A 13,599-nucleotide genomic window follows, 5' to 3' on the forward strand; every position below is an offset into this window, starting at 1 on the left:
TATGTGTGGTTGGTTGGGGGATTAAATTGCTCTAGTTGTGCCATATTATTTTAAAAGCTCTGTGCAAAGATTAATGTGGTGGTAATGATATGTTGGGGTTTTCAGTCATATCCTATTTGTTCCATTCAAATCCCTTTTGATGTGATGAGAAGTTGTTGGACACAATTGGCTAACAACAGTTACATTCATAGTGTGGGAAACATATATTTCCCACTTATAGATTTTTTTTCTATTTTTGTTTTGCCGCAATTTATTGTTTCAGGCCATCAAACAAATTCTAATATAAGTAAAAAAATTTTTAAAAAGTAAGTACAAAAACAGTTTTCAAAGAACAATTTCATGAATTAAGTGGACACAGTAAAGATTTAAAACTTCAACACAATTCACGCCTCCAGTAAGCAATTGTTACTCAATAGCCAAGAGCCCACACCCTCTGTAAGAAACAAATGGCAGCAGACAAGGAGCTGGTTTTTAACCAGACTAATCCATACCTCGCCTGGTAAAAATCAGCCCCGGGTTCTACGCTTTGCTTCCTACCGATAATCCTAACCCAATTATTATGAAACAATTGCTTGCTGGAGGTGAGAACACGGATGAAGTTTCACATTTTTACTTAATCGGTAACGTTTGGCTGTGATGTATGCGGTGCGCCAGTTTGAAGCTTAAATTGCATGCACTGTAAACGACAATCCCCAGAAAACACCCCAGATGGAGCAGTGATGAAAGATGGGAATCGAGGAGAATTGCATGGGAAGATAGTCTCCAGGCTAAACCAGACCCTTTGTTATAAAGTAATTGTCCCCTAAACCAAACAACTGCCTCAGATATTTGGTTTAGGGGCGATGATGGTGAGGGCAGTAGGAATTCCCTCTGCAATCAGTGAGTCACCAGTCGATTTCCGTTCTGTCCTCCTCTGTCCTTGTGTCCTTGGGCAAGACATTTCACTTGCAACGCCAGGAGGCACCAACACCAGCCGGCCAGAACCAGGCCGAAAGCCTGGCTTCTGTCAGACTGCTGCAGGGCTTCTGTGGCCACAATGCAGCAGCTTGCAATCGTCAGTGTGTCCAGGTGCGTAAATGGAAACGACTGATTGTAAAGCGTCTTTAAGGGTCCTGAGAAGTGCTATGTAAGTTTTATGCAGTGTATAATAGTCTAGTTGGGTTTTCTATTAGATTGATACAGAATCAACACTCAGTAAACATAAATTATTGATCTACATTTTCAACTGTGAAATGTTGGCTCTATGGGATCATAATACTGATTTTGACAAATGTGTTTCAGTTACGTTGCTCTTTTTTCTGTTGGTGATATGAATTCTAACTATCTGGCTTTTGCATTTAGAGCAAAGCTCAGTTCTTAATCCTGTCTTATGTTAACCAGTCATACTTCTAATTGGATGTCTTAATAAAATGGAAAGTAAATTTTAATATTTAAGCAGATGATTTCTATCTGTAGATTTTGTAGTCTAATGAATAGAAAACGTAAGTCTAGGTTGTAAAAGTTGAATTCAAGATGGTTTTTGGCAAAATCAAAACAAGACAATGATTAAGCAATTTTACATTTTGCAGTTCACTTACTGTAATTTATATTGAGAAGTGAACTTCATCTTGGATCCTCTTATACAAAACTTTACATGAGCTTGCTCTAGCTTGAGATCTGAGAATGTTGCTTTCTGTATTGATACTCCCTGTTTGATGAAAAATAATTCAGAGCCCCCAACTCTAAATTATTTTTAAAGCTTGATTTAAAAAAAAAAACATATTTCTAATTTAGTTTGTATTGTGTGTTAATCTAGGTTTGTATTGTGTGTGTGTCTTTGTCTCTCTTATAACCACTTTTATGGGACTGTTGTTATTGTGATGTTGATCTCTTTGGCTCCCTTTCTTTTACTGATTATTGTCTATATCTGTCTTATGTATTCATGCTTTAAAACTATAGCTTTTTTCTTTATAGGAAACAGACTTTATTGGTTCAGACATGAATGAAAATTAAAAAAAAATAAATCTTGACTTGTGCAAATCTTCTCAGTACTAGATTTTTCTCTTTTTCCATTTAAACTATTTATATTGTTTTAATCTGGCACAAAATATGAGGAATGGCAACTGGCATATTGAATATGTTATTGTCTACTTCTCTTGTCTCTTTGAAATGCTGTTGGACATACTTAAATGCAACTATCAATTTCACTTTGAAAACAAACACAAAGTGAGTATAAATGGCATGGTTGTCATCATTTAAAAGCCTGATCAATGTTTATAATCAGATACAAATCTCTCTTTTTATGTATATGTAGATATCTATATATGTATGTGTGTGTGTTGGAGTAAAATATATGAATGGCTGAAGAGAAGAAATATGCATACATTTACCTGTGTAAGTGTGATTGTAGTTGGGATTTTTAAAAAATCATATTGCAAGAAGCAAAATAAGATATGTGTGAAGATCTTACAATTTATGAATAAAGTGAATAAACTCAATTATTTTATCGCTGCTGTCCTCCTTTGACCTTTACCTAAAATACAGGGATCATCTGCTGTGGTCTGGACCTCCTCACTTGACTTCAGAGGATCAAGGTTCACGTCCGTCTAGAGGCGGCTTCGTTTTCCCACATGTTCTACTCTAAACAGGGAGCCGACTCGCAAAAACACACCCCCACAAACTCGTTTCCCTGGACCCCAGGAAATCACAGCAAGCTGTTTTTTCTCTTTCTGTGTCACCGCCTTGGGTTTTGTTTGACACTTCAATTATACAACTTTTCCATGTCATTATTTAATAATTTACCTTTCTTCTGGCAATGCTCTGAAGAGTGATTTAGTCATCTTGATATGTGCCAGTTGGTTGTTCTCTGTGTATTCACACCAGAACAAACAAATGGCGTTACTACAGGTTTTTTCTGGTTGTTCTGATCTGGGAGGTCCAACCTGAATTTCATCAGGGAGAGAAAAAAAAAAAAAAGAACAGTGCAGCTATGCTTTTAAACGTTTTTCTTTCTACACGACATCCTCCTTAGGTTTAAGAAGTTAAATGTTCCTTTTATCCTGTCAGTGGTTGCCAGAGGCAGACCACCTTAATAGGTCATGTGATACATGGGTCATCTTGGGGTCCGCACAGCAGATCATCAGGATCAAACACTCTTTCACCAGGTCTTTGACTCAGTGATTTATAGCTACTTAACTGGCACAAGGTTTCCACGGTTGGACATGCAGCAGAAATATTTCACACATTGAGTTGCGGCTTTTTTTTACTAAAAGATCTCATCAGGTGGTATTTTTTTTTTCTCCCCCAGAATTTACTTTGATTAATATTACAACATTTTGTTGTAATGTTGCACAAGAATCAAGCTGATCAAGTGGTATTGCTAAAGAGTATGGCAGACAGTTTTCAATATAGATTATAAAGATTTGAGTTGCAAAAAGATCAGTCTTATGGGAGTGAAAACCTGATAGTGCTGTGAATGGAGATCAGGAAGCAAACAGTGACTATGGAAATGATAGTCTTCAGAACTTTGATACAAATCTGCTTATATTTACCTATGATTATTTTTAATCTGATTGGTTTTCATTGCATATACCCACTCAGAAGTTAGATAAATGCTGCATCGGGTGATTTCCCAGTACAGTGGCACTGGATCCAGTCTGAGCATGTACCACTTTAGCTTTCCCAAACAACTTCTCTCTAACTAAAGACAGAGTGAAAGGATTTTTTTTTTTTCAGAGCAATATGATTTTTCTTATTTCTGAATTCTGGTTTTGACAGCAGAATTCTGGTTTTATAGCAGAGGTAGAATATTTACGAATCTGATGAAGAACTGTAAGACTTGGCTCCATGAAAATCAAACGATGGAGGAGGTTTACATTTCACAGCACTGGATGATTTCCAGCAGGATAACAGCAATACAAGGAATGATTTCAGCATATTTTGAATGTTTACCATTTAATGTTTTTACTATTTCTTTGCTTTTAAAGAAATCCAGATTTATATACAGGTAAATATGTAGCTGCAATCAAAAAGTAATACTAGCATGCTTCAGTTCCCCACTCAAACAGGTGCATATCAATTCTCAAAGAAAAACATTGTACAGATAATTATGATAATTTTCCACTCGCAGCTTGTGAAAAAAACATTTAATTCTTTGAAGATTAGAATATCACATCAGACCAATAAAAATATGTTTAATACAGTTAAAAATACTTTTAACCATACATCAAAAAAGTACATCAATGCACTATGTTGATATCATAGTAAGGTTGTCTCCAAAAGTTATTTTTAATCTGACAAGTCTCATCTGAACACATTACAATTTACTAAGATGTATCTGTATTTTTAAGTTTGTATTTTATATGTACTCTTTTAAATACATAGTTCATATCATGTCTTTTGACAATATTTCTCATTTTTAGTTTTAAAATATTTCAAAATGAACTATTGGCCAAAACGCAAAATCCACATACTCCAATATTTTATTGGACTGTCTCTAACTTAGATTATAGCACGCCTTTGCTGTGGCTTTGTTTTGATAAGACTCTGCAATGTTAAAAAATTTATTTCCATCCCAGGTTGCGTAAATTTTTCACCAAGATCCTGTGTTGATGACGGGAGAGTCGGACCACTGTGCAGTCTTCCCCAGAACATCAAAAATACTCTCAGTGGGGTCAAGCTCTGAACTCTGTGGTGGCTGATCCATGTCTGAAATTGATGCTGTTTCACAGTTTCAGCCTGATGGACTTTGGCATTGTCATCAGGGAAGAAATTCAATTAATGGAATAACCTCGCAATTCGGTATCTTATAGTCATCAGTCGATGTCACGATGTTACTGAAGCTTCAACTGCAACAACCTCAGATCATAGCACAACACGCACAAACTTCCACAGTAGACACCAGGCATGATGGGTGCATCGCTTCATTTGCCTCTCTTCTTACCCTGACACACCCATTATTCTGTGAGAGGATGAATCTGGACTTTCTTAAATTGCTGCAGAGTCTTAACTTTATGCTCCCTTGTAGGAAAGCCTTTTTCTCCAGTTAGCCTCACTGATTAGTGGTTTTATTGAGGCTACACAACTGTTCAGTACCAACTCCTTAAATTCCCGTCACATTATCCGTGTGGAAATGCTCTTACTTTCACTATTAAACATAGCCTTGATGGTCTCTGCTGTTTCTTTTTAATCCAATTACTCTCACCAAACACTTATAAGTGATCACCTATCGCTGTCATTCCAATTTTTTTTTCTTCCACAACTAAAATCACTCCGATTTTAGTTGTCTCTGCAATCTCGTTAGATGTTTATTCTGCTTGTTACTAAAATGATTTGATCCTGAAGAAAATTCTATTTTAGTCCAGGCAGTGTTTAACAGGATGTGGAAGCAGATTTTCATCCACTATCCTTTCTGACTTTTTAATATCTCATGATCACTCTATCAGTCAAAAATATATTCCTGGAATGAGCCCTCCTTGGAGTTTTAATAGCCAATGATGGAGAGCATGATAAGATGACCCAGCCTCCCCTCCTCCCCTTTTGGAAAAGCACAGCGCAGAGTTTCCAGTGAATCACTGTGAAGCAGAAGGTTACCCATCTTAGCCGATCAGTTTCAGCTGATTAGCACGTTTTCCCGATCGTTCACTTGTACTGCAGACTAATGTAAACGAGACAAAATAAAATAAACTAAATCTGTATTGTTCACATGTCTTGGTTCTACCAGCGTCGGCAGTGCCGGGGGTGGTCTGGAGGACTGTGGCATTGGAACAACCAGAATGTTATGACTCGACATGTAACCAGAGAAATGTCTGCACCACGCCGTTTACAGTGCGCACCCTTTGGTTATAACTGCCGGACTTTCCAAATGGCACGAGAATTTCAGCATACTGATTGCGACATATTTCAGGCAGTTTAAACAAGCATATAAAAACAACAATGTTTCACTGGAAGTATTTTTGCGCTGCTTGCATGCTCGGATTGAAGTGCGATCACCTAATCAAACAAGGACAACCTACAGCGGGAGACCATTTGTGCCACATCAGTCTGACTAAGTGAGGAGCAGCTTCCTCTCCTGCACATGGTCAATTGGAGACTGGTCCCTCCTCCACAAGGTGTCTCATTCACTTTTTAAATGAGCTCCTCCTCTTTGACGAAATAGCAGCGTGGCTTAGGCAAAGTTGAACTTGTTTCTTGCCAACATTCGCGGTATCCCGCCGATGCGCTCAGATCCAGGATCACGCTGGAGTAGGACCGCGCATCATCTGAGGAGAGGAGTCAGGCTCACTGGGAAGAGGAAAAAGAAGTTTTGCTGCCTCAACTTGGAGTGGACCTATCCAGGCACTGTTTTACGCACGCATGTGGTGCGCTGGGATCAGCTCAATCTAAGGATTTAGTATCTATAAACAGTTTTCTTTGTTCAATGGAATAATATTAATTTAAACGTAAGTATTTTCCCCAATTTTTTTTAGAATATCCTGAAAACGTAGTGTAAGAAACTGGGCTCCTCTAATCTCTGTAGATGCTTTTCTGAACATGTTACTTCGTTGTGATATTATAGTTCTGATAAAAGCAAGTAAGCATAACACAACTTATCATGTTACAAATGTACCCGGTCATGCGTACTGTCCTCAGATAACTTCTCTGTCCCGCTGATTAAGGACAGTAAATTTAAAATATCAAATCATCCACTTTCAGGGCTTTTTAAAGTAATAATAATAAATGATATCGCGTTTTTCTTTTCTGTTCCACATTAAATGAGGTCTAGTAATGAAAATGGCGCACTGGCACTCTCACAATCAGCTCCTTAATAAATGACGTTGGCAGTCAGGCGCCTGTCCTTCACAGTGAGAAGCATCCCTGCATGAGGGGCCGCAGGCTTTAAAAATATGTAAGCAATTAAACCCCTCTGTGATGCTGCAGCAGGCTGCAGTAGGGGCTCTCCTTTCAATTATTCTTATTAGGATTTCCTAGAAAATCAAGTTCAACTAGCTGAAACCCATTGTTTCAATAAGTAGTATGACAAATATTGACATTTGTCTGAACCAGTGGCTTAAAAAAAAAAAGAAAAAAAAAACAGCCACAGATTTTTTTTCTGTTTAAGTGACTTGCAGTCTTGTTGTATAGGGATGATGATTTAGTAGTGCTAATTGTCTTCCGATAGAGGGTTCCCACAGTTTTCAGCTCTTACTGATACCCGACCCCTTGTGTTTATACTGTGGGGTGCTAATGAGGGCAGGGGGCCTGCTGCTCCTGCCCTCCTGTCTCCAAAACTCCTGGTTTGACCTCACAGGAAGTTTTACCTCTCAGCTTCACCACCCACATGTTCAGTGAAAACACGAAACTCTGTCTGCGTATAGCTACAACATCTGACTAATGTCTAACAAAAGGGTTAGCTAGTGATGCTTTCCACATTCTCACCATATAAAAAAAATGGCATTTTATGTAATACTATTTTTATATGCATATTTTTAGTGTTAACTTATATTTTTTAATCCAGTATGTTCAATGACTTTCACTGAAAATACGTAATGACAAAAAAAACTCAACAACTCAGAAATTGTTTTCTAATGTAACATTTCTCTCTTTTTTATTTTTTCAGATGATTCTAAATATTAAGCATCTCCTGTGGTTATATTATCTGTGTGATGCTGCATATGCAACAAGTAAGTCCTCTTCTCTTACTATTGGGCACTCTTCTGTTCACCGTTCTCTTTTTGTTTTTTCTGTCTGTTTTCTTTGATCGTGCATTCGCACAAAATCCCAATATTCTTCATCTTGTGTTTTTAAAGTGGACTCATTTATCTGTGTACCTACACACATGAAGCGTCAACAACAAACTGACATGTGTTCAGTGTGACAATTTTTATTATTTATTTTGGGAAAAGGTGATAGTTACATGAGTGCGCTGGTTTATACACTTTGTCAGTTCAACACCCGTGCCATATTAGAAAATGCCACTGGTCAGAAGACAGAACAGCTGCTAACATCACACATGCTAATATGGCCTTCTATTAAAGCACACAAACTCATGCCTCTAGGGCTGATTCACCAGTGTTTTCTAAGCATTCTCTACATTGTTCCTTGTGAATGCCAACTCCTTCTTTTCCTCCCCCATCAAAAACCTTCCAAAAAAGGAAAAAATGGTAATTTGGTTCCTCTCTGTAGAGCTTTGTGTGATACAGCCTACTGCTATTGATTTGAGTCTGGCATTTATTCCCACTTTTTAAAACACAAGGCTTAATCATGAGCTCATACATGTTAACAATGGAATAAATGTGATTGCAGTTGTGCAATTTTGTGTTGTTAGGAAAAATTTTAACGTAAGATATAGTATTGAATGAACTTTTGCTTTGATCTTCTGCACTATGAGTGGTTATGTCATGGTAGCTGAGGGATTACTTACCTAACGATTCAATTCATAATGTCTGTTAAAAACTATGAAGAGTTAACATATATGCCTGTAGCCAGACCCAGATTTAGCATGATGTAAGACCTTGTATTGCTTCTAAAAAGTTTAAGTTTTCAAGAAATGTCTTCATCAGCACAAATACATTATTAAGGCCCCCAAACAGATTGTATGTGACTGTATGAACAAAGAAAAAAAAATCACAAAACAAAGGATGTAAATAAAGATTTGTATAAAGTGGACAATCGTTATATTTATCTTTCTTTAAGCCCAGTGTTAGGACAGTGTTGTGTTTTTCAACCGTGGTCTTCAAGACACACTCTCCTGCAGGTTTTAGATCTTCCCCTGCTTCAGCAAACATGATTTCAATTGGTGACTGCTTAACAGGCTGTTGGGGAACTACAATTATCCTGACCAGATTTGTTAAATCAGGGAAACATCTCTAAAACATGCAGGGCAGTGTGCCTTAAGGACCAGGGTTGAAACAAAAAAAACACTGTTATGGAGATAGGGCCATCAAAACTCCAGGAGCCCTGACTCCTGCTCTCTTAAGCCACTGATAGAGTCTGGATCGGCCTGCAGCTGATAAGTCTCATGGCACCTTTATTTTAGCTAGTCCAACTTAGGTCAAGGGCAAAGAGGACTTCTACTGTATTACAACAATTTCAGAATCTAAAACATTAGTGGTTCATGTGAATACCATTTCATGAATATTTAGACCATTATCAAGTTTGCATTCAGTGGGTATTTACAAGTAAGGCAATGAATCTTTACATGGCATATGGAGTATGTGCCCAACAAAAAAGGCAATATGGTGTAAAAGGAAAATATTAAATAGTTAATTGTTTAACTGAACCCTCATACAAAATTGGAGATTACCATTTTAAAATATGTTCATGGTCAAAGTTTATGTTAATTTTATTTCTTGAACATTTAAGCTGTCTCTAAGTTTGCAGTGAGTGGTTATTGATAGAAACTGATGATTATCTGCACAAGAAATTAAACTAGGAGGTGGTGTATCATCAGTAATCTTTCTTTGCAAAGTGTACATATGAAAGTAAAATGCGAAAAAGGCAAACATATTGTAGAAGTCACATTATTTTGTTGATTTCTACTTTATGGTACTTTTACATCAAAGTTACTGTGACTGAAATAGTTTTGCATGTTCAGTCATCAGTCTTTGTTTCACACAGAAAGATCATTGGTGATTGGTGAGTATTTCCTGTGCAAATAATTACCATATTCTATGTACAAAAAAAATCACCAAGTACCAATATTGTCATGAAATACTGTTTGAACAAACCATAAATACTTTTTGAGATTGTTTTAAGATAATAGAAGTTAGCTTTATCTTGACCTGTTGGCTAGCAGGAGCCTGAAATAATCTGGATTAATCCTTAATGAAGGAATTAAGACAGATTACTTCAAGTAAAATGTTTACCCATTCAAACTTTTCATTTTTTTTTAGATAAACTTTTTACATTGTCTGATGTTGTATTGTTTGTCATATTGACATCATTCTAGTTTAGACTAATCTTAGTTTGCCAAGAGGGGGCATTAGATGTCAAGAACTTACCAGGTCTAACATGAAATGACTTAGCCATGTGTCCTTGTTTCAGCAACATAGTTGAACTCCATTAAAACATTGTACATGCACTGCACTCAGTGGGGAATTTGTTCCCACACCCATCATTTTAAAGATGAGGTTCAACTTTCCAAGAGTCACTTTCAAAACATGATGCATGTTTTTTTCTTTTTCTTTTTATTAAGATGGGTGTAGTTGTCACACCCTTTCATTGCAATTGAGGCAGTGTGTGTTGTCTTCTATGTTCTGAGGAAAGAGTAAACAGAATATAATAGGATGGGAAGTAAAAGGTACTTAACTATTTTGCCTTTTTTTTTTTTTGCCTTTCAGCATCCAACACATTATCAATAATCCAACCAATCTCTGGATCCCTCTCAGGGAAAGTAAATCTTCCCTGCTTCTTCTCCACAATCCCAACATCAGCGCCACTCATAGGTACAAATAGAACAGCCAATTATGGCAAAGATTACTTACGAATCAAATGGACCAAAATAAAAGGACAGGAAAAGTCTACAGTGCTGGTGATGCAAAATGGGGTCATCAAGATGAACCCCATCTACAGGAACCGTGTGTCGGTGCCCAGTCACCCTGAGGATGTCGGCGACGCCTCCTTGACTATGGTGAAGCTGCGAGCTAGTGATGCTGGGACTTACAGTTGTGAAGCCACATACGGCATCGAAGACACACATGATATTGTTAACCTTGATGTCAGCGGTAAGCTGTTTATAGTTTCCTTGTTTTTGTGTTATGGAATTAGATGATTTAGATGAAAACCGAAATTAGCAGAAGTGGATTGCTAAAAAAAAGGTTAATAAAAGAGAAATGGAATACAAGTGGTGATAGAGATGTAAACAGGATGTGAGAGCAATGCTTTGATAGCTGCAGCTACCTAGTAGTTACAGAGAGGTAACTACAACTTTAAGTTGTCTTTGCTTCAGAGAGAATGCCCTCCTTAAAAAAGATTTAAGAAATAGTTTGTGATAAATTCCCTATAAAATATGTTAAGGTTTGTGGCTGTGGAAAAAAAAAAAAGTGGAATATTCAGTACTTTATGGCTATCTCTGTTTAAACCCAGTCAACAAAGATTTAATATGGGCAACCTTCCATATGTTGTATACAAACTTTGGTGCACATCATTTCATGGGTGTCTTGTCATTACTTTGTGTCATTCCCCCCCCTCCAGTATTACCAAACAAACAGTGTGTGTTAGTGCTGGTCATGTGATAACATATCTTCACCTTGTTTAGTTGTTTTAATTTTATAGGCTTTTAGAAAATTAATGTGGGTGATACTGTATAACTTTTGTGGAAGCATGGGTGGGGAGAAACTGGGATAGTTTTGGTTTACAATCTGCCTGACCTCTTTTCCAACAATTTGCAATGTTAATTGACACCATCAATCAAATCTGAAGCGCCTGTTTACCGTCCACAAATATGGGGATTTCAGGGCCATGGCATCACATGCAGTTATCTTGTTCATTTGTGGTGAAGAGTGTGAGTATTTCACATATCCTCTCGGCTTATTGCAAACCTCCTTGTTTCCAAAGACGCTAAGACTCTTTTTTTTTTTTTTTACCCTCAGAGAGTGTTTTACAAGACACTTGCCAGAATTTACCACCCTGGATTTATGCTAACGAATTGCAGATGACTGTCTTCAACTGCGTATACAATATTTGATTGTCTCTCATCTTTGAATGGTGCTTACTTTTTGTAACTTATTTGTTGCCAGGTGTTGTTTTTCACTATCGAGCGAGCACCAGCAGGTACACCTTAAGTTATGAGAAAGCTGTCCAAACTTGCAAAGATATTGGAGCAAGCATAGCTACCTATTCCCAGCTGAAAGCAGCTTATGAAGATGGATTTGACCAGTGTGATGCTGGCTGGATTGCTGACCAGACAGTGAGGTCAGCTTTATCACTCAACGCTACTGTTGATATACATGATGAACATATGCATATACAGCAAATGTAAGAGATATGCACATTGTGACATTATGATTTTTAATACTTACCCTTTTTCTGTAGATACCCAATTACCAGACCAAGAAACGGCTGCCTTGGAAACCTTAAGATGATACCTGGTGTTAGGACTTATGGAGTTAGAAAACCTTCAGAGACCTATGACGTATACTGTTACGTCGATAAACTTGACGGTAAGCTATTGGGGCAGTTTTGACAGCGTGAGTTTAAAAAGGCTTCAGCTAAAGCTCTTATTGTACCACAATGGTAATGCATGTATTTTTTAATAGGAATACTTCTTTAAATTTACAGTACATGCATAATCAGCTTCACATTTTGTAAAAGGACGATTGCAGAGAAGCTTCTAATAACTTCACATGAAAGAATGGCTTTAGTGGTTTTTAAAAAAGTCCCCAACAAAAGTATGATAATTAGATTTTTAACTGTCTTTGGCACTGCTCAGCAATTTTTCCTCTCTCTTCGTCAACTAGTTTAGTCTGATACTGTTCTTGCACTACAGTATTTTACTGTGATTAATGTCCCTGCTGTCAAATATAAATTCCAATCACCTCTCAGCATTTGCTCCTCTATCTGCGATTTTTGAGCGCATGGTATTTAATATTATTTAATGAAGATTTGCAAACAGATATTAAACAAATAGAGGTAGCACACTAAGTATGCAGTTTAAGCTACCGAAGACATATGCTACACAGGCATTAATAAACCAAAACCCTTCTTTATTACCATGTGATCATTGTTGATAATGTCTTCGGAATACTGCCAAAAACAAATAATGTATTACCCAGAGATTGTGGTTTTTGTTCCACATTTAAACAGACTTGTGTGACACACCAGTTTGATTACAAGTCAAACAATGCAATTACTCCTTAACGTGAACCTAAGCCCCAAATCAACATTTTTTTATTTTTACTGACAAACTGTCTGAATAGGTTATTTAGGATTCTAGCTCCATGTCTCTGTGTAATTTTTTATTTTTATTTTTTTTTACATTTTCTTGTATGTGTAGTTTTGCATTATTTTGCCTAAACCGTCTCACTGCTGGCCTCATTTGGTCGAACGTCCGGACTAGATAAAGCACTATACAAGTATAAGTGCCTTGCTTTTATAAAGTCTTCATTCATTTTTCTCTCTTTCAGGTGAAGTCTTTTATGCTCCTGCGGCGGGTAAGCTAACTTTTTTAGAGGCCACCGAGGAGTGCAAAAAATACAAAGCTGTCTTGGCGTCCACTGGCCAACTCCACGCTGCTTGGAGAATGGGACTGGACAGATGCGACTATGGCTGGCTCTCTGACGGGAGTGTGCGACACCCTGTTGTGCATCCTAGAATCCCATGTGGCGGAGGCCTAATGGGTGTCAGGACACTGTATCGCTACAGAAATCAGACCTGGTTTCCAGAACCTTTCATGAAGTTTGGAGCTTACTGCTTTAGAGGTAAAAAAAGACAAACTATTTTGCTTGAATTCTTGAAATGTAAACTGAATGTGCAGTGCATGTTTTAATGACAGAATAATCAGATTTTAGCACTGAAGCAAACGTTCATACGACATAGAAAATTATCTCAGAAAAAACATTCAACATTTCCCCCTTTTGTTTATTTTGCTAGGTTAATGCGCTTTGTCATAAAACACCAAGTAATAGAAAAATATGAATAATT

At 37.3% G+C, this 13,599-nt stretch overlaps 1 protein-coding gene across 1 annotated transcript; it reads left to right on the forward strand.

Moving 5' to 3' along the window:
- Window positions 1-842: 842 nt before the first annotated feature.
- LOC103142992 (versican core protein-like) lies at window positions 843-13,376 on the forward strand (the record flags this gene model as incomplete). The annotated part of the gene is made up of 6 exons (XM_007559339.1): window positions 843-848; window positions 937-1,054; window positions 10,299-10,682; window positions 11,697-11,871; window positions 11,992-12,119; window positions 13,083-13,376. Coding segments are annotated over exons 1-6 (1,105 nt in total), but the record flags the coding sequence as incomplete, so codon positions are not given.
- Between the last annotated feature and the right edge of the window lie 223 nt (window positions 13,377-13,599).

The sequence above is a fragment of the Poecilia formosa genome, unplaced genomic scaffold (assembly GCF_000485575.1).
Source record: "Poecilia formosa unplaced genomic scaffold, Poecilia_formosa-5.1.2 Scaffold103, whole genome shotgun sequence".
Lineage (NCBI taxonomy): Eukaryota > Metazoa > Chordata > Actinopteri > Cyprinodontiformes > Poeciliidae > Poecilia > Poecilia formosa.